Below are 24682 nucleotides of genomic sequence, written 5' to 3'. Positions count from 1 at the left end.
TTTTTAAATATTGAAAAGATACTTTTTAAAAAAAATATATGAAAATAGTGGCATACTAGATAGATTCAAGTCAATCATGTTTATCTCATGAAAACTCCAATCTGATATATAAGTTTGTGATAATCTTGTAAAATCAAAAATCAAAACAAATTAGAAATTTTAATTTTAATTAACCAAATATTAAAGGTCTAAAAAAACATATCAATTAAAAACCATGAGTCATTGCACATGCCGTTCGAAGATTGCGAGATGGCTCACTTATTAGACGTGCTACGCATGTGCCGTCAACTTTAAAAAAAAAATATTAAGTAAATCACCAAATCATTCCTGAGACCACATGATTATTGCAAAAAAAAATGATGAATATGCTCCTAAAGTCAAGCCTAAGTTTTTTTGTTTGCAAGGGCAATAGAGTAATTACAATGTGCATGGTAAAAGGAAATTTCAAAAATGCTTATAGATCATTTTTTTTAAAAGTTAACCAAGTAATTTAATTATAAAAAATATTGTGAAAAAACTGAGTTACCCCTAAATAATTATAGAATGACTCATCTATCCTTGATGCCAGTTCATTGATTTTTAAGTGAAAGGTAAAAATATTATCTTACTATTACAATTCACAGTAGAATATGTTATATGTATAAAAAATTTTCCACATCCTCACTTCCTCCCTTTAAAAAGCATCGATAGGCTTATGAAGTTTTTTTATATATATATTTTAAAATTAATAGGCTTTGTTTGTTTTGTAAAATAGTATGGTGTTATCTGCATTTTATTTCAATTATAAATTTAAAAGTGTTTAATTAATCAACACATGTATCATAAATCACACTGAAAACTCTCTCAAAATCTTGATTAGAAACAACCTATAATTATTAGTTTTTTTTAACCTATTTTTTAAATTATAACCGGACAATATAAAAAATTATGTGACATGTTTTCTAAGAACCACATTACTTGAGGAGGGGGGGGGGGGGGGGCACCTAAACAAAATGGCGACCTATGGCCTTGCGAGAGACTTGCATCCTTTCATATTTGAAGGGAATCATCTTCTAAATCTCAAAAAAGGATCCCTCGTACCCAAATAGAATTGGGTTCTAAAGAAAAAAGGGAAAAGAAGACGTGTACGCTAGCATTGCACCTTTAAGTCTCTTTAGGGTTTTTGGTCTTTATCAGAGTCATCTTCAAGCCTTTCCCTTGTTGGAACTTGCAAGTATCTGAAAATAGACATGCTTTCATGGTTGACGTCCTTGCAAAAGATTCCAAGCTCGGTGAGTAAGCGGGCATTTGAGAATGACATACCCATTGCAAAAAGATTCCGGAAGAAGAATCAATGGGTGCTATTTGCCTGAAGGTGACGCCTCAACACTTTCAACCTAACTGTTGTTATCACACAGGCAGTGACTATCTCTTCCACAAACCAATTTCATTTGTTCATCCACACACCATAAATGGCATATATACCGTCCACTCGCAAACCAACAATCTCTCATCCATCAACAATCCAAAATATCAAACAGAACAGCAACTTCAGCTCTCCACAAAACCATTCAGGGGTGGGAGCCAGTTGACAGAGACAATTCCAGATCAATGTTTGAACTTCCTGAAATGAAATCGATTGCTTCCTTTCTGTTTTCGATAGAAGACAACAATTTACGAAATCTAGCACCGTTGACATGTTCAATATTAGAGTGGATAGTAGGAAAAACACCCTGCGTTCGCAGGAGCTTGTTCAATGCAATTCTGCCAGAAAATTGCAACTGAATCCTGTAATGAACTGTCATGGGAAAGGGGGGTTTAGACCAATTCATGGCTCGACTATCGGATGCAAAGTGCAAGTGAATTTTATCTAGAGATGTTAAGGAGGCACCTACTGGAAAACACTTGATTAGAACTGCGTGAATGGAGATAAAATATAAAAAGCAACCATTATAAGTCAACTCATTGTCTCTCTACACATCCCCAACCCTGAAACAACCATCCTTCTACAAAAGGGAAAAAAAAGGAATAAGAGAACAAAATCAAAATCAAGGAATAAAAAGAAGCCCCATTGTTTGCTGGAAATGGTACATTTGCTGCTATTCTGTTGCAGCTCCATTGCTCCCTCTTATGGAAACTCAAGCATAATCAGCAAGCCAATTGAATCAAGGAAGCCCCACTTGCCCATTATACATGCTTTCTTGCCACCTGCCCACATAGCAAATTTATACTTGGAAATAGCCCTCAATAAGTAAACCAGCCAGGAAGCGCTCGCTAGGAGGATTCAGCATCTCATACAGCTTGAATCATAGGAAGTAATCTGGTGTTCTCCGGGTCACATCTGGCTCACCCCTCCTTGGAGCAGGCTCAAACTGCAAACATGATTTGACAATTTTCAAGATATAATTTTGCACCTAGTGTATGTTATGATTTCCTGTAGAGTCCTCTAGCATCATAAACCAACCTGAATGAATGTGTGGCCCTTGCAGTCATCAACTTCCAAGATAGATGCCATGTTTCCACAGCGATAGCAATAATTGGGTGCACTGAAGATAGTGACCACCTTTTGTTCCTGTCACAAGAAAACAAGCACAATCAACCACATGAAATTTGCAAAATGAAGCAAGAGATTTGCCAAGAGGGAAAAAGAAGAAGAAGAAGAAGCATCAAGGGGAAGTAGTTACGTGGCCCCAGTTATACCCCTCCATAACCAGCTGGTGAGCTCTTGCAATCAGCTTTAAGTTGTTTGTATGATTAAATTGCTCAGATATGTCCTACAGAAACAAAAGAAGCAGGCTAAGAAAAAACCTGTTTGTTCTGCTAAAAATTACAAACACAAGAGAAATAAATGAATATGGGGAGTATATTACTTGACCGAAGGTATATCCAGCACCCCTAGGTGAGATGCCCCAACCACATCGATCATCAGGGTCAGACCACAACAGATCACACATGGGACCCTCATGGGGAACTTCTTGAACACGGTCAAAATTACGAATGTTATCAAGGGTTTCAATGGAGGGTGACAATCCACCATGGAGGCAAAATATTTCCGACTCAACCTTCAAAAGAGGAGAAAAACAGCATCTCCATATTAAATGCCCAAACTGAAAGGTACTATGGCACATCCACAAAGGTAAATGTAAATTTAGTATTCTTTCTTCAATTATATTGGTGGTAAAAAAATATGTTACTCAGTATTTGTTTTTGCCCCCAGCACTCACCAATGCTGTAAGTGGAAAATAATCAAACAGGTCTGTAAAGATCTTCCAAACATTAGCATTGCCGTACCTGCAAACAAAAACCAGGGATACTTATTCTTCCTGTACATACCTGTGTCAAAACAATTCTATACAACTATTTGAATAACAGTGGGCGAGATATAAAGTTAGATGAAATAAGATGGGATATACAATTCTTCCTGTACGTGGAAGTCTATTTTATTACTAGTAAAAAGTCCTACAGCTATTATCAAGTCCACTTCCTTTCAATTTCAAAAGTTCTTGGGGTTAAGATAGACATAGCTACTGCACTTTGGTGGGTTCATCAGACGTAGTAGATTTTTTTTCCTGAAATTATATTGTTTAAATTGCACAAAGAACTCTACTTTTCTTCATAACAACCTATATTCATGCATCTCAATGTTACAGATAATGTAATAGTCATCCAAGCTAAAAACATAGAAATCCATCCACAAGAAACCTAATGTGCTAGCATGCAACTTGATTGCTATGCTTTTATCATCTCTTTTTTCGTTTTATTTTTGTTATAGATTTTCATTTCTACAAGCAGACTCAATTCTCTATCCATGTCACTCACAAAATCACATCCAACTTGAAAGTAATATTTATGTTTATGCATAATATACAAGAGAAACATTAAGCTAGAATTACAAATCAGGGCCGTAGGATTACAAACTAACTTAAAGATGTATTTCCATTAGAATAAGGATTCAGAAGAACTCACTTCCGTAGGCATTCATCATAGAAACCATAAACTTGAGTAATCTGAAATAGGGAATAAACATCCATGATCAGCCCAAATGATTTCATGATGAAAAGATAGCTAAGATAAGGCATTAAAGCATTGAAATCATAACAAGTCAACCTAGGATAAAACAATTTATAGCATCAGTTGGCAAAAATACATTTGGAAGCATACCTGACGACTTTCGTGATTTCCCCTTAGAATTGTAATCCGTTGAGGATACCTCACTTTCAAGGCAACCAGGAGCTGGAAAAAAAATTCAGTACGCAGTAAGAAGTTAAGAGCCTCAACCAAACTGAGGTCGAAATTTATCAAAATTTATGTATAGCTAAGAGAATTTTATAGGTGTTTTGTTTAGCAAAGCTTAATTGAAATTTTTCCCAATTCAAACCAGAAGACCTTGGCATAAATATGGTCCCATAGGCAATGCCATAAACAGAACCTAATATAATGGCACAGTTACATAAAAGGAGAAGAGAGAAGACACTGAAGTTGAAATGCATGGAGAAAAATAAAAGGATGGAAATGCTTACTGTTACAGTTTCCACTGAATAATAGCCACGGTCAACATAATCTCCCATGAACAAGTAATTTGTATCTGGACACTATAACAAACAAAAAGGTCCAAGTGAATAATAGCACACTAGGCAGGCAAGACAGGAGTGGTGGAAGCTTAATACCTAAGATGATGGCATGATAAAGAAACAGAAATTAAAAACATAATCAGTGATAGAAAGTGAAGTAAAGTGATTCAATTGTATTATCCTTAACAAAAAAACACATGAGAGATCATGACCATTGCAACAACTACAAGAAGAAAAAAAGATAGGAGATAACAATTGGAATCCCCATGTCCGCAAATGTTACTGCACAAAATTGCTCAATCAGAAACTTACCTTCCCGCCAATGCGAAAAAGCTCAGCTAGATCATGAAATTGACCATGAATATCACCACAGATTGTAACAGGGCTTTTAACAGGCTGCAAGTTATACAGACAAAGAAAGTTAATTACAACTCAGTGAATTCAAGAGTCCTAATAAGCTCATAGCTTGCATTTAAGAATAGATAGCAAAAGATAGATGCTAAACCGCAACATAAAAATGGCATATAAAAAATTGCAGAACTTATGCTCTTATAACAGAACAAATCAACATAAACAAGTAGAGTACCTGAACGTTACTTTCATCCATCAGTATCTCCTTAGCTTTCTCACATAATGCCCTTACCTGAATCATAAAAACATTTTCATTGAAAACAACATCCCCAGGAGTAATTTGCCACTTCAGACAAAGGAAATTGTGCGGCACAATGATGATTTGATGAAAGATTGTTCACTTTATTTCACATGAAAAAGAGGGAGGAAATTGAGGTTATCGAATGGCGTGACATCAGGATAAGGAACCATCACTGAAGATGAAAGTCATGTAAGAAAAACTACCTCAACCAAGTACAGAAAATAGGAAATGAGAAAAGAGAGAAGGCCTTAGGAAACCACCATCATACTCATTAATAATTAGGAGTTGTCATACCCCACTCCATCCTCACAATCAACCCCAATCCCCTTCTACTAACAAAAGACAAGAGAAAATAGAAAATCACTGTCCCATCTATATCGATCCTTCAGCTTTTATCAAAAAGGTAACACAGCCAGCAACACCCTTAGACAGTGATTAGTTCTTCAGAATGACCAGACTAGTTATCAAGTGAAAGCGTGCCATCATCATTTAGTTGATCACAAGTAGATCTCAAGGTCCTTAACACCAATTCTATCTTAAAAAAAAGTTATATGAATAGAGCATCAACATACAAACTAACCCCAACAAATACAAAGGAACACCCTCCTTCAAGCGATGCTGTTGCTATGACACTAGGTATTCCAAGATTGAAAGCAATCTTCCTAAAACACGCCTTAATATTACACGCTTAACTCCCAGACTAGGACATCTTAGCATCACCACAAGAATCCACCTTCATTAGTACATCTAGAAAGCTCAAGCTCAAGCTATCCACTCCAAGTTAGAATACACCACAAAGATCCAAATTTACATTATGGCAGCTTAAGCAGCATAATCCAAAAAGAAAAAACCACATGCCCATATTATCTTAACCATCCAAAATATTTAGATGTCTTCAAATCTACAACAACCATAAAACAAAAATCCAAACTTTTTCCCCAAGTTGACACCTTCACTTCAATAAATCCTAAGAAAAACATTCTAAAAGCAAAACCCATGGACAGATCTGCTCCAACCAGCCACAAATATGCCTCAAAATCCCTTCAAAACACAGATTACACCACACACACGAAACAAAAAAAAATCAACAAATCCCCAATTTTGACCCTCACAAATCCAACCAGATCCACACCATTTCTCCAAAAACAACCTCAAAACCCCAAAATAACAAAAACTCTTTTAAAATAATCCAAAAAAATTTCAAAAAACAGAGATTTTTATCATAAATTCCCAATTTCAACCCTGACAATCCCAACCAGATCCACACCATTTCTCCAAAAAAAAAATTGAAAACTCTCAAAACCCACAAGAAAAATTAAAAAAAAAATCAGAAAAGCAAAAAAATAGAAACTTTTGACAAAAAAAAAAAGGGTTACCTCTTGTTCTGATAAGGGCTTGCACTGCATAAGCTGACTAATTTGCTCATCAAGGTTTCCATGTGTGTTTGAAGCCACCGATTCCAAGGTCATTTTTTAATAATCGTTTTTGTGTAATCACTAATTTCTCTCCAATTTGGGATCCAGAGATTAAATCTCCTAAATTAATTACAAAAAATCGAAACCCTAGATTTCAATTTTCTCTTTGAATTTTTCTTTTTCTAGAGAGAGAAAGAAACAGAGAAAATGACTCATGAGAGAGAGAGGGAAAAGAAGAAGCTATGGTGGAGATACCAATGGCTATTTTAGAGGGTTCCTCCTTTTTTTGCTTGATTGGACTGTAATTGGAAAACATACAGAACAGTCCTCCATTTATAGGTATATTGTATTAATAGTACTTAAGTTAACAATTTATCATTTTTATCCTAAAACTACTGAGTTATTCATCCCAGAATCTCCCTTATTCAAAAACTGCTAAGAAATTATTCATCTTGAAATCTTCATTCTTAAGTAATATTTTTTATTTTAAATTATGATTTAAATATATTCATTATGGATGTTAGATAAGATTTGTTAGGTCATGATATCTATAATATTACAAAATAAGATGTATCATGATTTTATTTAAGGAAGTAGTTTATAATATATGATAAATAAAGTAGTTGTAAGTGAGAGTAATTTAATATGTTAATTACATGCATTTTTAAATATTCCAATATTAGTATTTTTTTGTTGATGGATGTTAATTATTGATTGCAAGTGAAAATAAAATAAAATAAAATATTCATAAGTTTTTTTTAAAAACAAAAAAAGAAAACAATAAATTTAAATGATTTTATCATGATAATTTATAAGTTCAGATCATGCTAGTTACAGAAATTAAAATAATGAATATAACTTTCTAAGAAGTTCAACTTATGAATGGCATTTCCAGCACTCTATTAAAGAAGGGTGTAGACTCTACCTAAAAAAATTAAAACCATCAAAATCAATACTTGAAGGGCTAAATTATAATAAATCATAAAAAAATAAAAATAAAAACTATTAGTGATTGTTTTCAATTTGATTTAAAATAATAATAATAATAATAATAATAATAATAATAATAACATATTATTTCGAGGACTGGTATGTAGTTTGCCTTAACAATAACCACCACAGCTTTTCTTTTAAAAAATATCTATTCGTTGTTTTTGTTTTTCCAGGGAGGGAGATTTAATTTGTTTTTAAATTTCGAAGTAACTGTGAGTTGCTGGGAAGCGCGTAGTTTGACTGGCCAATGAGAGGGGGGTTTGATTAAAGGTGGAGATGTTTGATTGGAGAGTGAGATGGAAACGACCAAGAGCGCATGAGATGAGAGACTATGTGGTGAGTTGTGATTGGTTTATTCATTGATTGGCTTTAGTTTCTCCCGAAAACTAGTTGAGATCCACGCTTCAATGATATTGCAAATCAAGCAAATATCTTCTTCTTTTTTAATCCTAATATCATTGATTAATTGAAAATAAATATATATATATTAACATTATTATTGAGTATTTAAGGAACTGTGTTTTATTATATTTATTTTTTACTCATTATGCATCAAATAAAATATTTAAATATTTATACCGAATTGTGTTTTGAATATTCATTATTTAATATAAAATAAAAGGATAATTTATATTTGATATATATAATAAAATTATAAATATTATATGTGTGCACGGTGTTAATATTAGAATATATGCATGTTATAGTAGATTTAAAAAAAATAAAAATTCTTTATACATATCTATATATATCAAATCATATCTAAATTAGATTTCAAGTTAGATTTAAATCTAAATATCAACTTGAATGATTTGAATATATATATTCAAATCATTCAAGTTGATATCTATCCAGAGATCTTAAAATTCAAGAATATTTTTGTTAGTCTATACGTGAAGGTTGGAATTCATCCCTAAATGATATATATACTTCAACTTAAGACTTTAATTCATTGAGATAATAAAAAAATTATATAAAAAATATTAATTTAATATATTTTAATTTATAGTTGTTTTTCAAAATGGTTTTTTCTTGAAAATATATTAAAATATTTTATTTTAAAAAAATTATTTATAATATCGATACATTAAAATATTCTAAAAACACCTAAAAAATTAATTTAAAATAAAAACAAATATTTTTAAAACAGAAAAGCAAGTAGATATTTAGCGACAAACAACCTCTTTGCTTTCTAATATGCGGGATATATCATGTTTTTAACATAAGAAGCCAGCTTTTAAGCTCCAAGTATGTAAGATTACCTTAAAAATCTCCAAAATATTCTAATGAATGCCATTAGGTTTTTGCTTGTACACAATTAATTGTTCGTACATCAATCATGAGCAAACCCAATCAATGTCTTCAAGGGGAAAATAAAAAGGGGAATGCATGCAGGTTATACGTAACTGGGGAGATGAAAAGATTATGATAAATTGTTGCTGGTGTCATGAGTTTGTGATTCGTATTTTTAGTGGAGGAGGATTGCTTTCAATCAACATCTCTACGATTGAGCAAAATCATAATCATGCAACCTTGCCCTATTGGGCTCCGCTTTTGATGAGTGCAGTCGAGTCAATTAGCAAGACTATAGATTCGTCATCAATGGTGATAGTGAGAACAATGAGAACACGAAAATACATCAGAACATCCTCATTTTTAGTAAATGTTTGGTATTGCGTATTAAAGGTTGGTTGAATTTTATTTTTTTACAAAAAATATTTTTATATATTTTTTAATCATTTTAATATGTTTATATCATAAATAATTTTATATATATATATATATATATATTATTTTAATAAATTTCCAAGCAAAAAACACTTTGAAAAGCAACCGTTAGTATATTCTCAAACATCTTCTTAATATTTTGTTTCCTTTTTTTTCTTCTTCCTCTCTTGGAGTGGAACGCAGATGTTTTCAATTAAACTTTAATCCTCACAAGTTTTTGCTTGGCACGTCGAGGTCTTCAGGTCAAGTCTTCTAGACATTGTATACATACCAAGAATTTTTTAAGGATAAATCTTTAATGCATAAAAGAAAATAAGGTTTAGTCTCTCCTAAGTTAAGAGACTAAAACGATAATTTTTAGAAATTAGGGACCAAAATATAATTTTACCAGAATTGGATGATCAAACTGTAAATGTAAAAAATACATAATCATACCGAAATCTCACCAATAATCCACCCTCAATTTTGTCCAAAATCTCAATTTACATTCCAGGGATCAAATTATTATTTTTTCAAAGTTCAGAGACTAAATTGTAAATATCTAAAATTAATGAACTAAACTGGAAATTACACAAATCAATTATCAAGCTAGGATTTATCATTCTTAACCTCATAAGAAATTAAAAATACTGTCTAGAATCCCAAAATATATTTTAAGGGTCAGAATATAACTTTTCAAGTATTAGGGACCAGACTGTAATTTTCATAAATTAATAATCAAAATAAAATTTCATCATATTTAACTTCAAGACCATTCTGTCAACTGGCTATTTGACTCACCTCCGTTGCGAGTTAGATTTTTTTTTCCTACAAAAACATTATACGTGCAGGTTTTTTTGATGATTTTTCCTGACATAAAAAAAATTACAAGTGCAAACCTAAAAGCTTGTACATACATATAATCAAATAAATCAAGAACTACGTGTGTTCAAAAATAAATAAAATCATTAATGATAAATAAAGACAAAAATCAAAAGGCATATAAAAGATCAAGATATCTGGCTCCACAACATGGGTTTGACCCGATTGTATTTAATGATTGTTTTTACCAAAATCAAATTTTATTTAATCAATCAATAATATAAACAGACACACATGAAATTGATTATATAAAATAAGAGAAAATAATATTATATAAAGTTACACATATTAAAAATATTATACAAAAATAAATATTTTTTTTATTCATATAAGACATAAAAATAAAAAAATTATAGATCAAATTAGAATACTCTCTTGAAAAAGTAAATGCATACAAAATAACTAAAATATAACTATTATTTAAAAGAGGCTAAATAAAAAAAAGAGAGAAGGCATTAATTTAAATATAAATTAAAACACTGTATATATAAGCGTAAATTAAAAAAAAAAGTCAAGAGTTGTTAGGTCTAACAAGCTAGGCAAGTGTGATTCGTCATATGATTTTATCCCAATTCTAGACATGTGGTGGGAAAAAAATTAGAACTGAATTTAAAAATTTATTTTCAATCAATTTTAACCAAATATTTTTAGAAAACACTATAAACCCATATTGTTAAACTCATCCAAGGCCTAAAAAACCTAAAAAAACCCCTTCCAAAATCCCCCCCTGCTCGCTACAACTACGATACCTGAATTATAAAAACCCATTGCTTAATATCATTATCATGTCATTGTTCTCCTCCATTCACAGGCTGTTGCCTCTGCTACTTTCTTGGAGACCTTCACTCATCACAACTCCTACGTTCTTATATGCCATAGTATTTTATATTTTATTGCATGGCATGAGGGAACAACTTCATTGATCCTTTACTTTATATATCCACCAACATATTTTTCCACCTCGGAATAACACCAGCCCCTTTCCCATTCATTTTCAACATATTTTAGCTGAGCAATGCTTAAAACCCTAAAAAAGAACAATTGTATCAACTTAGCATGGTTTGAGTTAGGTTCTCGTCTTTTCAAGCAGTTCAAAGTTTCTTTCTTTTTTTTTAAAAAAAAAGGTGTCTTGACAATTAGAACATCATCAAGCAATATTACATCTACAAGCTCGTGACAACGATCATCAAGCAACATTACATCTACAGGCTCGTGACAATGCGCGTTGAGAATAAAACTAATATATTACATATCTTGTTTGCTATTGGTATAAAAGTGGTACCAACAACAACATATATTTAGTTATGTTTTTTTTATTAACACGGGAGTCCAGGTTAATTTACGCGTACCTCAACTAATCCTATATGTTCTGAAGTTAACGACCATATAAGCCTTTAGTGACCCTGAAATTTGCAGGACTCGAACTGGTGATATCTAGAGAGCAAACTAAAAATCTGATCAGTTGAGCTATATCCCTCAAAATTAGTTATATTTTTCTTTCTTCTGCATGGTGCATTCCATAGCTTACGCGTAGGGAGCATCACAAATAAAATGTTTAGCAATTTTTACTCTAAAACATACATAAACATTCAACATTAGGTCAAGAATCTTTAGTAAATAATAATTTTTCTTATTCAAAATATACTATATCAGCATAGATATTATGACCAATCCTGAATAATGAAATACTAGTCGCTGTACTTAAAGATCACAACAGTCATACTCGATTAAAATCCTGGATTGATATATATATAAAATTGGTTTTCCGGGTCAAAATAAACTTTTGATCTAATTAAGTATTAATCAAAATAATTGCCTAAATTAAGTTTTATCTCATCAATTTCTTATTTAATTCAACTTCAAATCCATCTTGGATCATGTTTAGAGCTACTAAATTGTCAAAATCAACCAATTAAACAAGATTTGATTAAATAATTATGTTAAAGAATTTATTTTTAAATATTAATCAAAACAATCGAGTCAATCGACTTTTATCAAATCAATTTTTTATTTAGTTAAACTTTAAACAAATTGGATTAAATTTAACAACTATATAGAGACTCTATTCTACAATTCATAGAAAACCCTACATAGAAAACCCATTTTTTCTTGAATGATCAAGTCAACTGATAATTGATCACAACAGTCGTCCATGGAATTTCTTATTTAATTTAGCTTTAAATTTAATTTAAAGTATGTTTATTTTGGTGGAATAATCTATTTTTTAAAAGAAGTTTTTAAATTGTTTTTCACCTGAAAAAAATATAAAAAAAATTTTTAAAGTATTTTTTAATTATCTTGATATGTTAATATAAAAAATAAAAAAACTAAAAAGAACATTATTGAAATATATTTTAAATTAAAAAATATTTTTATAAAAATATTCTATACCCTATTATTAAATACACACTTAGATCAAATTTTCAGCCACCAATTTTACGAATCAATTTGTTAAATCGAATCAGATTTAAGTATTTAACATATACGCCGGAGACTCTATTATCCCCACTTTTTCTTGAGCATCGAAAATACAAAAAGAGTGACATATTAAAAAAAAAAAAACATAAACACCCCCTCATAAGTACCTTAACTTGGTGTCCCAACCCTCCAAAATTAAAAAGAAAAAGAAAAAGAAAAAGAAATTCTCCTTAAAAGAATATATATATATATAGAGAGAGAGAGAGGAGAGAAAACCTCCACAGCTAGCATAGCAAGCGTACACACAGCCCCTCCTTCCTTCAAAAGATATTTTTGCGTTTCCGTCTAAAGAAGATTTCTCCTTTCTCCACCTTCTTCTTCAATTTTAGGGTTTCTTCGTCCTCTTAGATCTTCTCCATTCCTAACACACCATCTTTCCTTCCTTTCAAATACCTCTCTCTCGCTCTCCTTTCCGTTTCCTTCTCAGGTTCGCTCTCTCTCTAAAAAACCAGTAGAATTTTCGTTAGGTTTTTGAATTAGAGTTGTTGCATTTCAATTTTGACTGTTGGTGAACCAGATCAGGTTTTTCATTTCAGGTTTCTGTCTCTTCAGGGACAATTTTGTCAATTTTGCTCTAATTTTGTTTTTGTTTCCATTGTTTTTGTGGAATATAATGATTGAGAATGTTTTTTTATGGAATTCTTTCATGTTTTGCGGTTATTTTATTTTATTTTTTTGCATTTTTTGTGGGATATAATGGTTGAGATGCTTTTTCTGTCAGTTGTAATTTTTGTGGGTTTTGGATGAGATTTTGTGTTTGATTTTTAGGTTTTTGTGATTCTGATTGGTTTTTCTTACTAAATGATATGATAATCAGAGAAATGATTTTGTTTTGTTGTTGGTGTTGTTGGGTTAAATGCGATAATGATTGTATTCTTTGAAGATTGAGGATTCAATGGAATTACAATTGTTACATTGATGTTGTGTGAAAAGAAAAGAGTTTGTTGGAGGAAAGATTTGATTTTGGAGAAAGTTAGAGACGTATTTGTTTCGTTGTGTTTAGAAATTGGAATTTCAAATTGAGGTATTTTGGTTGTGATTGATGTTGTTTTGTTATTGTACTAAATGTAATGATTTTATATTTTGGAAGGATTGTGAATTTGATAAATTTGTGGTCTGGTTTCAGGGTTTTGTTGAAATTGTGATATCAAGAAAAGAGAATTGCGTAAAGTTTGATTTGTGGAAGTTGAAGTTGATTTTGTTCAGAAAAAGGGAATTTTGTGTTGGAGATTTTACGTTTTGGTTAAGAATTGTGATGAATACGAGGAGTTCATGGGCTGATTTGGCTGCGAATTCTGCAGCTGAGAGCACAATAGCTGGTTCTTCTGCTAACAACGGAAGTGTTGGTACTACTTCAGGAAATGCCCCTACTCGACCCACATACGTCCCTCCTCATCTTCGCAACCGTGTGCCATCTTCAGATCCACCAGCTGCTGCCTATAGTGGGCCCGCATCGAGTAATGATCGTTCTGGGTATGGTGGTGGATCTCGCTGGGGTGTTCCAAGAAATGATTACCGTGGTGGGTATGGTGGTGGTGGCGGCGGGAGAGGTGGTTGGGGAAACAGAGGTGGTTGGGATCGTGGGAGAGAGAGAGAAGTGAATCCTTTTGGAGATGATGACGAAACAGAGCAGCCACTAAGTGAGCAAGAGAATAGTGGCATTAATTTTGATGCATATGAAGATATTCCAGTTGAGACAAGTGGGGACAATGTGCCACCACCTGTAAACACCTTTGCGGAGATTGATTTGGGTGATGCATTGAATCAGAATATCCGCAGGTGCAAGTATGTGAAGCCCACACCGGTGCAGCGGCATGCCATTCCAATCTCTCTTGCAGGCAGGGACTTGATGGCCTGTGCCCAGACTGGTTCTGGGAAAACTGCTGCTTTCTGTTTCCCAATAATTAGTGGAATTATGAAAATGCAAGATCAGAGTGCACAAAGGCCGCCTCGTGGAGCACGAACTGTGTACCCACTAGCTCTTATTCTCTCTCCAACCAGAGAGCTTTCAATGCAGGTGCATTTTTTTTCACTGGCTGTTTAAATGATATGCTTCTATCTTTCTTACAATATTGTGAGGAGATCTAACATGCTGCAGTCATGATTGCAGATACATGAGGAAGCTAGGAAATTCTCGTATCAAACTGGTGTTAAAGTGGTTGTTGCTTATGGAGGAGCACCGATTCACCAACAGGTTTTGTATTGTTCTCTCCCCCTCCCTCCCTTCCTCTCCCCTCACTTGGTGGTGCGGGTCTTTTTTTGAACTGGTCGTGTTGGCTCCTGGCATCATTCTTTGATTGATGATACTTAATACTTTCAGATTCTATTTTATATATTCAACTTTGTCACATTTTCCGCTGCATGTTTCTTGATTCTGCTGTTGAAAAATAATGGATTTTGCTCTGCTTTCCATGTAATACTGGTGGTGCTATCTGGTAAAACATTCAATACAGTTACCAACAAGCAGCATGTCATCGAATAATCATTGCATGATAATCAGCTAGTTGCATTTCTTCATCTTTGCTGTGCTTGATAAAGAATGTAGTTGGCAGAATTTGATCATATGTTTAGTTGCATCAGAAACCATCTGTTCTTCATGGATCTTCATTCTCTGAAATCGAATGATCACAGCTTGGTTGGATTACAGTCTGCCTTGTGGTTAGAGAAGTCTTCAATGGGTCAAAAGCTTCTATAGAGAATAGAAGTTATATCTTCAACCAAATTACCTTTTGCAATTCATGTTCCAAGTACTCTTCTTTTAACTAATCCCAGATCTTAATTTCTTGCCCCTTCCCATGTCATTATGAAACATAAAGACCACCATCCTTCCTAGTTTAATCCTGTTCAATTCACCAACCAACTGCTCATTAGAAAAGCTTATCTCCTAGCTGCTGGACATTTTGTGTGACCCATCAATTCTTTTGTTTCAAAGAAAGAAAATAAATAGAAGTTCCATTGTCCTTTACCTTTGCACCATCAGGATCCTTTGTTTTCCAACCACACCAAAGCCCCAAAGGGTCTGAACTGATTCTTCCAGAATGCTAGATTTCAAGTTGGTACGTTTCAGGCCTTTGCACTCCACAGAATCATACAAAGATAGATTGCTCAATTAATGCTCTCAGGTTTTGGTGCTTGGTCGTTTACAAGAGTTGGAATAATGCTAGCAGACTCTTGAAAGCCCAAGTATTTTCGAGACCTTTAAAGATGTTATTCATAATTTTAGAATGAATTCAAGTAAATTTGCAACTTGGTGCTATATTTACTCGTTCTTTGGTGGAGGCCACTTCATCAATCTTCGGGTTGATGTTGATGTTTTATCATCTCTGTACAGGCAGTCATGTTGAATTAATGTTTTAAAATCAAGCAGTAAATTCTTCTTGTTGTGAATGTGCATCATTTCCTCTGCTATTTGCAGATTTATGCTTCAGCCTTTTGCTGTGGCAAGTGTGTAATGAGAAATTCAATTTTTAGTCTTCTTTATGCAGTGGTGCTATACAGTGATATTACGTTGCAACATTCCACTGTTATTCTATTTTTAATCGTTATATTTATGTGGCCAGCTGCGAGAACTGGAGAGAGGTGTTGATATTCTGGTGGCAACTCCAGGAAGATTGGTAGATCTGTTGGAGAGAGCTAGAGTTTCACTGCAGATGATCAAGTATTTGGCCTTAGATGAGGCAGATCGGATGCTGGATATGGGTTTTGAGCCTCAAATAAGAAAAATTGTGGAACAAATGGACATGCCCCGACCTGGTTTAAGGCAGACAATGCTGTTCAGTGCTACCTTTCCGAAAGAGATACAGGTCTGTTTTCTCTTATTTTTTTAGGAGGAGAATGCATCCATGAGATCCTAAAGCTTTTATGGTGTTTGGATAGAAACATTCTTAGATTTTTCCCCATTTCTTTTGTGAGGCAGTCGATCCATGGAATAATTATAAGCAAATACGTTGTGACTTCCTTTGAAATTTGAATACCCCAAGTGTATATAAGGCGGTGCCCATCTTTGGCACCCTGATTGTTAAACTCGGCTTGCTGACAAGAAAAGGGTTTCTTTTAGGTTAGATTGCATTTCATGACCAAAATAAAGAAACCTTGATGATGCTATTTTCAGAAACTTGATTTAAAATCCCTATAAGCACATCTGTGAGTGTCGTTTTTGATAGGCTAAATAGGTGTAATGTCTGTAATGGCAAATTGCTTGCAAACCTATACTGCTGCAAAGTTTTTCTTAGTCTTGTATGTGTCGCCGTGTTTTTGACATGTAGTGAGGCAGAATTTGGTTTGAGATACAGATCATGTACAAGAACCTTGGATCCTCTGTCAAAGATTTGCTCATGATACTTGAAATTTTATCCTACTGATTTCAATCTTTTGTTGTTATGCAGAGACTAGCCTCTGACTTTTTGTCAACTTATATCTTTCTGGCTGTTGGACGAGTGGGCTCAAGTACAGATTTGATTGTCCAAAGAGTTGAGTTTGTCTATGAGCCTGACAAAAGAAGTCACCTCATGGATCTTCTTCATGCACAACGGGCGAATGGTGTTCAGGGCAAGGTAAAACTGGCAAAGACAATCTTTGCTCCCTAACACCTCCTGCTACTAGAGACTGGGATGAGGGGTTTGCTTTGACTTGTTAGTGGCATCCCTGATATATCCTGGACAAGCCTTTTCCATGGATGAATAATAATTAGAAAATTGTGTAACCTTGTTAGTTTTCTGATTCTTGAATCTTGATATATCTGTTGTTGACTATTGCACATCTTATATAATATTTCAGCAAGCTTTGACATTAGTTTTTGTGGAGACTAAGAAGGGTGCTGATTCTCTTGAGCATTGGCTATGCATTAATGGTTTCCCTGCTACTAGCATACATGGTGATAGATCACAGCAGGTAAATTTTTTTCTCTTCATTGCTGTAGATATTCTTTCATACATGGTATCCATTTTGATTCAAACATTATATCGCATGATGTTGATTTTAATTGCTGAAATCTTTGATTGAGACCCTTTTATAGCTGTTGATCATGTGAAGGGTAGTAATCAATGCTATTCAATGACATCCATATAGTAACAAAAGATTAAATAAAATATGAAAGATTGCAAAAGCAGACTTCCTAAATTACTTTCTAGAGAAGTAAAAAACATCATTGGAATGTGGGGTTTGGAAATTTTCATTATTATGGATGATGTAGTATTCATTGCGAGTTGATTTTGCCATTTTTCTGTTCATGATTTTGCCTATCTACTTATTATTCTTGACAAATTGAGATCATCCATAAGTGCCAAGTTCCTATATAGTCACAACCAAAACTGTAATGGAAGTTTTAGTGAGATGAATTGAATGACTGAAAGAATTGGGTAAAGTTTTGTCTGTGAAAGATTCCTGTTTGTCAATGAAAAACGTGAGAGAGAATGTTTTCTGGAAAGAAGGTGCCGGACTGGTACACCTCTAAACTAGGTGGTTCAGGGCATAATTTTATCTTGTTTTTTTGTTTCTTAGGGAAGGGCCTGTTGGCATTGCTAGGGTTTGTGATATGGTGGTTCTAGACTTACTGTAACTGTGGCATATGGGGGAAATGCATCCTCTCCTTTTTCCAAATTTATCTTTTAGCCTTGTGTTTTCTCCTTCTTTTTGGGGATAAAAGTGCTGCATGGGGGTGATAGCAGTAGCACATCAAACACCTAGATGCCATGCAAGTAACAAGACTACTAATTTTTTCCCAAGAATAATAGGTTTCAGATATTTTGCTTAGGGCTTCTGATTGAGAAAACATCTTACTGCTAGAAACTCTCTATAAAGCATATTACATATGCATGAAACTTTCACTTTGGTTTCACCATGTGATTAATTCTGTATGGATTTGCCATTCATCTGTTTGTCACTCGATATATTCAGTCGGACAGGATTCCAGTAGGTGCATCTTTTGTATGTTCCCTTCATTACACCGGCGGTTGTTCTTTTTATGTTCTCCATGTCTCTTTAAAGTTGTGTCCTTCAGAATTTTAATGTATTCAAGTCTAATGAGGATTAACAGAGTGAAATAATGCTGTTGGGTTGTTTGCTAGCTCAATGCACTGTATAATCTTTACATATATGCTGCGTCTTTCCATTTCATCTCACTTTTAAGGGTGAAATAAGTTTGATTCCTAGATAAGCCCATGTCATCTGTATCAGGGATGCTGATGGTTATGTTATCTTGTTTCTGATTTTGTTTGTTCACTATTGAATTATTACATATTCAAAGTTGCTAGCATTTTAATCATTATTGTCATATTCGGAATGCAGTACTCAATGTTAAATATTCCCAAATCATGCAGGAAAGAGAACAGGCATTGCGCTCATTTAAAACTGGCAATACTCCAATCTTGGTAGCAACCGATGTTGCAGCACGCGGTCTTGATATCCCTCATGTTGCACATGTGGTCAACTTTGATCTCCCAAATGACATTGATGATTATGTCCATCGTATAGGGCGTACTGGACGAGCTGGAAATTCTGGTCTGGCGACTGCGTTCTTCAATGAGGGCAATGCATCAATGGCAAGGCCATTATCTGAACTAATGCAAGAAGCAAATCAAGAAGTACCTGATTGGCTCTCTCGATATGCATCTCGTGCTTCTTTTGGTGGAGGGAAGAACCGCCGCTCTGGCGGAGGTCGGTTTGGTGGCCGTGACTTTCGAAGGGATTCATCTTTCAGTAGGGGCAATTCAGATTATTATGGTGGAGGAGGAAGCGGCGGCGGATATGGCTCTTCAGCTGGATACGGCTCTTCAGGTGGCTATGGTGGAGGCTATGGCCCTGGGGTGACTAGTGCCTGGGATTAAACCCTGGGGTGACTAGTGCCTGGGATTAAACAAACAATTGAACATTTTAAGCATTTACATGACTTGGTGTCAAGTGGTTGTGGACTTCTCCCTTCTTTCACAGGGGACATTTCTCATTTTTGTCGTGTCTTTTAGTTAGGTCTCTAGTCATCTTCGTACTATACTCTTAGAAGTAACTATCATTGAGAGGGGTATTTAAGTTTGGGTTGTGCTGCAGGAGTAGAGGTGTATAATGTTTGGTAGTTTTTGGTGAAAAAAGTTCTAACAGAGTAGGTATTACTTGGTGCCGTTCTTTTCTCCTTTTTCTCTCTTTGCTGTAAACTGTGTTGGGGTGTTGATGGGTTGTAGAATATGTGGTGGGAGAGGCATAGGTTTTCTTTTCAGCCATTTCCGTGTTATTCTCTTAGGCATGTTCTTTTCAACCCAATTCGAGGGCATATTATTGAGGCATCTACTCCTGTTTCTCATGTTTTATCTTCATCTTCCCCTTTGAAAGGAGCTTTTAAACAGGCTTTTGTAATATTTTGGTGGTCGCTGAAATGAACACCAAGCTTTCTTGGAACATTAATGTTTTGCTGTTGTTAAGTTCTCACTCCCTGAAATACCTGGAAATCTGTCCATGAATTATCATCCTGTGGCGTTTTTTCCTGCTCTGACCCTTCTATCTGCCCTGTTTGGGAACGTGGCTGTGGCTGCATTGATGCTTCTGGTTTGGAAATGGAGGTGCAACTGAAGTTATGGGAACGTTCCCAAACAGGGCCTATTACCCTGATATTCTTGCACTTACCGTATAATATTACGTTGTTGACTTGTATGTTTAAGGTTGTCAATTCCGTTTCGTTCCGCCCAGAATGGCCGAAACATTCCATACCAATTCAAAAAACGGAACAAAACAGAACAAATTTCATCTCATTTTAAATCTCGGTCCGTTCCGGATTTTTCAGCTAAATTCCGCCCGAAACGTTCCGGTTTCATTCCACATGTTCCGTTCCGCTCTTGAAAAGTCATTGAATCAAATTGAACCTTATTCAATTTAATTAATTAAACCATCCAATTATAAAAAGCTCTTTTTATTACTATTTTCTATAACAATGATATTAATAATAACATTGAAAATTATTATTACTATTTTCATTAACAATAATATTAATTTTTTAAAATTAGATTTATCACTAATATATATGGTTTATATTCATGTTGTTTTTTTAATGTTTATACTTTGTAGGAATTTGAGCAAAACAAGGGATGCTTTAGATTTCATTAGCCTTAATAACACTGACCTAACTTTATATTTAAAATATTTGTGTTAAAACATTTTACTTTCATAATATTTTGATATTTTGTTTAAGTTGAATTACTTTAAGTTAAAGATCTATTTAATCTTGACTATTTAGAAATATTTTAAATTTTGAAATTATATTTGTTTGGCATTGTGTTTGTATTGCATAATTTATAATTAATTTATCTTGAATTTAAATTATGTTTGTTGAATATATATATATATATATATATATATATATATATATATATATATATATATATATATATATAAACAGTACAACCCCGAAACGGCACGCCGAAACACTCCGAAACTGAAACATTCTGTTCCAATTGAAAAAACAAAACCCCTATCAAAACAGAATTGACAACACTATGTTATGCTTAACATACTGTGCAATAAAGTAAGAGAGGAGAAGAAAAAAACTCCATAAACGTTGTTGTGTGTTGTCATGCGTGTAAGATGGGTCCAAAACAGAGAAGATGGAGCGGTTGTAGTCTTGGTTTTTAGGAGGAAAAGGAAGGAGACCCCTTAAAATTTGGTCACGTAAAAATACAGATGCCATTCAACATTTAGGTGGATTTCTTTTATTTATTATCTTCTTGACATGTAGATAGATGAGCCAAAAGGGCAAGTACACCTGCATCTGTACATGATCACATCATTCTTCACTATCCTTCTCACCTTAAGGTAGGGTTAGGGTTTGGTATCCTTGAGTGATTAAACAAGATATGAAATTTCCACTTCACTTCTGTGAATTTGCATTTGAAATAAGTTGAGAAAGGAATAAATATAATGATATCCTATATTTTTTATAAGTCTGATTTTTATTTGATTGAGTTTCGACGAATATTATAGAATCATTTAATTATTATCTTGTAAATCATTTCAATTTAGTGGATGTTATGAAGTATGAAGAACTATTATATGATATACTAAAAAATGCCAGTTTTTTGAAATTATTGTGCATCCTCTCATAATGTACCTTCTTATAATAACCTGTAGATTGGAGTAGTGTTTTTTTTTGTAATTTTTATTTTGTTTCTCAAATTTTTATTTTGTTCAATTCTATTCTTTTGATCCCAAATCAACATCCAATTGTATATTTTTTTTTGGGGAGGGGGGGTGAATTTTTTTAATTTCTATTTTTTTTTAAAAAAATAATGCGTTATTTGATATGTATTTTTTCAAATAAATTTTGGATTTATGTTTTAATTATATCATGATTATTTTTAAATAATATTAAATGTGTTTAATTTTTAAAGAGGTATGTATAATTTATCTGTGATTTTTTCTTAATTTTATATAGATTAAAATTATTTTTTTTGTACTGATTTTCTTATAAGATTTTTTATATGTGCAACCTTATTTTTTTTAATTATTCAATAAATTTTATGTATGTGTTGGTTTTTGTTATAAATTTTATATTTTTTTATTATAAAAAAATTGACCCATGACATAGTGCACGCCACCTAACTACTTAATACTAATATACATGCTTCCTATCCCATGCTCAAAGTTAGGAAACGGTCAAAGGGGGCATGAAATTATATGTTAGTTTGATTATGACACCATTGCAAGTGATCAATGCTGAGCAAATCGAAGCCCACAGTTAGGCAAAGTATGAACCGATCGATCAACTACGAGTGATGAATTGACAAAACACAATGAAAGCAGCATAATGTCAAATTTCTTTCATATTCCACGTAAAAATAACCTTTGACTCTGTAATTAACGTATCTATGGGATCTAGAATAGACTAGAAGAAACTCCATGTGGTGTGGCAAGACCATGACCTCTTCTTCATCTAACTTAGATTAAGAAATGATTAATATGAGAGGTTCCATGAGCTAATGACGATGACTACAAAGAACAGTATGCCAAGTGCTCTCTCTAATGGAGATGGCCCTGTGACAAGTTTCAACTGCTCCCCTGAGTCCTATTTCTGGATTAATTTGTGCTAAATTTAACCCCTATTTTCTTTACTACACTATAAAACATGATATATAAAACCAGTAGACCCAAGTTAAAGATTTCAATAAGATGTGCTGACAAGTGTTGAAAGATGATTATACATCACTAATGCATTTGCTTATAAGCAATTGATGACAAGGTTGATGGAAGAATTTGGTATTCCTTAAAAAGCAGTCGATTTGAAAATCTACTCGGAATAAAATCTAAGTTATAAATTTGGGTGATTGACTTGATTTGATTTAATTTTTTTTAAAAATAAAATAATATTATTTTGATTAATTTTTTTAAAAAATGAATGAGTTGTTTTGATATAATTAAGTCATATCAATTGAGTCAATCTAGATTTATAATCAAGTTAATTAAATTTTTTTTCAACCCAAACCAGCTCAAACTCCTAAGCTTGAATCAACCCTTCAAGCCTTTTCGGGTTTTAAAACAATGTTAAAAAGAATGTTTTTCCCAAGCCATTTTTAGCCACTCGTATAATGCCAGCCATTGATTTTTATAGAAGAAATACTGGGGAGTCTCCATACTCGAGGGAAAGATTAAAAACCACACACCTCATGGAAACATTCCTTTGGGTTGAACTTTGAAGGGTCTTTTAGGGTTGGTAAGGAAGCACTTTCAATCATCCATTTGAAATCTCTCACACACATTCCTTACACATTCTATAGTTAAATCTTTATCATCATTTCTTGTTGCCTTTTTTGACATAGATCTGCAAAGTTATCCTGTGTATAAGTAGTAGTAAATACTATTTTTGCCTTTTTATTATACATGTATATTCTGCTGACCGCCTGGTCAAACTTTTTTTACCCTAAATCCAACTTTTTCATGAATTAAAGTGAGTAAAGTAAAATTTACATTTAAATTAAAGTGAAACTTTTTTTTTACTGTCATTAAAACTACCTCAACTGGACAAGTAAATCTAGCCCAAATTAATCTTTTCAAAACTTATTTATTTTAATTCTTCAAAACAATGTTATTTTAATTATTTTTTTAAAAAAATCTTGAAACAATACTGTTTTAGTTTAACCAATTAATTTATCAAATTTATAAACTAATCTTGATTTGAGTTATCCCTCAGTTCGGGTTTAATTATTTTTTTTTTTTTTGAATGAGTAGTGTTGTCTGGTGGATGAAGATACACTAACTAATTGGCCTCATAAATAAAAAGCAATAACAAGGTACTCTGTACCATTAGTATAGACTTTGGGTAGATGGGGTATTGATTTGAAAAAATAAATAAAAAAATCTAAAAAGATATATGATTCCTCCATTAATCCATTGAGAATGATGGATCCCAATTCCCATACCATCAAAGAACTGTGCCCCTTATAATGGGGTTTGACCCATACATGTAGTTAGTGATTGAGTAAGCAATAACAAGGCCCCACTGGTTACCCTTTGTCCTCTCTCTCCCCCTCTCTCTCTATCTTTCTTTGAGAGCTGAAAAATTCAAGCCTTTGAAATCTAACAACAATAAATAAATAAGCACCTGAAGTTTTTGTCAAACTTGACTATAAATGATAAGTAAATTTGTTTCTCATTTGACCATCTAGACTTTAAATTGAAAATATATATGTAAAAAGGTAATTTTTTTTAGTGAAATAAAGCTAAAATGAAATAAATTAGGGGTAAATATAAGTTTTAGATGAATGAAACTTACCATGAACTAATAACTCACAATTTTCTTCAATTTTTTCTAAATATTTTTTAGCATTTTTGTTTCTATAAATATATTTAGAGTTGATTGGAAAGTTTTTTAATTTGGAATATGAAAACTTTCCTAAAATATGTAAAATTTAAAAGAAATATTAAAAAATAAAGAAAACAAATTATTTTCATTAAATAAAAATGGAAAATAAACTCTTTGTTAAGACAATAGTCTCAAAACCCATGTACATTAAAGAAGTTGTTGAACCCGA

The 24682-nt window shown here is 33.0% G+C and overlaps 2 protein-coding genes across 4 annotated transcripts; one reads left to right on the top strand and one right to left on the bottom strand.

The window, feature by feature from the left end:
* Positions 1-1884: 1884 nt before the first annotated feature.
* Positions 1885-6876, bottom strand: LOC133701798 (serine/threonine-protein phosphatase PP2A-2 catalytic subunit). Its single transcript, XM_062125892.1, has 11 exons — positions 6579-6876; positions 5137-5193; positions 4863-4946; positions 4500-4571; positions 4141-4212; positions 3946-3986; positions 3204-3270; positions 2850-3041; positions 2664-2753; positions 2444-2551; positions 1885-2351 (listed from the first exon to the last, which is right to left on the bottom strand). Exons 1-11 carry the CDS (start codon positions 6669-6671, stop codon positions 2286-2288), a joined length of 942 nt encoding a protein of 313 aa, XP_061981876.1. The 5' UTR covers positions 6672-6876; the 3' UTR covers positions 1885-2285.
* Positions 6877-12874: 5998 nt separating this feature from the next.
* Positions 12875-20069, top strand: LOC133701428 (DEAD-box ATP-dependent RNA helicase 37-like). 3 transcript variants are annotated; one of them, XM_062125340.1, is made up of 7 exons: positions 12875-13104; positions 13804-14694; positions 14788-14871; positions 16238-16480; positions 17063-17230; positions 17454-17567; positions 18995-20069. In XM_062125340.1, exons 2-7 carry the CDS (start codon positions 13933-13935, stop codon positions 19499-19501), a joined length of 1878 nt encoding a protein of 625 aa, XP_061981324.1. In that variant the 5' UTR covers positions 12875-13104; positions 13804-13932; the 3' UTR covers positions 19502-20069. The 3 variants fall into 3 exon arrangements, with proteins under 3 accessions (XP_061981324.1, XP_061981325.1, XP_061981326.1); XM_062125341.1 differs by having other exon boundaries at positions 12875-13213; XM_062125342.1 differs by lacking the exon at positions 12875-13104 and adding an exon at positions 13175-13199.
* The last annotated feature ends 4613 nt before the right edge of the window (positions 20070-24682 follow it).

The sequence above is a fragment of the Populus nigra genome, chromosome 8 (assembly GCF_951802175.1).
Source record: "Populus nigra chromosome 8, ddPopNigr1.1, whole genome shotgun sequence".
NCBI lineage: Eukaryota > Viridiplantae > Streptophyta > Magnoliopsida > Malpighiales > Salicaceae > Populus > Populus nigra.
Note: the sequence above shows the minus strand (reverse complement) of the source record. Positions and strands in the feature narration are given on the sequence as shown.

What these genes read in the sequence shown, in the direction of transcription:
- LOC133701428 (XM_062125340.1), top strand. Translation starts at nt 13,933, where the DNA reads ATGAATACGAGGAGTTCATGGGCTGATTTGGCTGCGAATTCTGCAGCT. An exon ending in GAGCACCGATTCACCAACAG is followed by an intron (nt 14,872 to 16,237) that starts GTTTTGTATTGT and finishes TTATGTGGCCAG; the next exon opens with CTGCGAGAACTGGAGAGAGG. An exon ending in CGAATGGTGTTCAGGGCAAG is followed by an intron (nt 17,231 to 17,453) that starts GTAAAACTGGCA and finishes ATAATATTTCAG; the next exon opens with CAAGCTTTGACATTAGTTTT.
- LOC133701798 (XM_062125892.1), bottom strand. Translation starts at nt 6,671, where the DNA reads ATGACCTTGGAATCGGTGGCTTCAAACACACATGGAAACCTTGATGAG. An exon ending in TATGATGAATGCCTACGGAA is followed by an intron (nt 3,271 to 3,945) that starts GTGAGTTCTTCT and finishes TTTTGTTTGCAG; the next exon opens with GTACGGCAATGCTAATGTTT. An exon ending in AGGGGTATAACTGGGGCCAC is followed by an intron (nt 2,552 to 2,663) that starts GTAACTACTTCC and finishes TTCTTGTGACAG; the next exon opens with GAACAAAAGGTGGTCACTAT.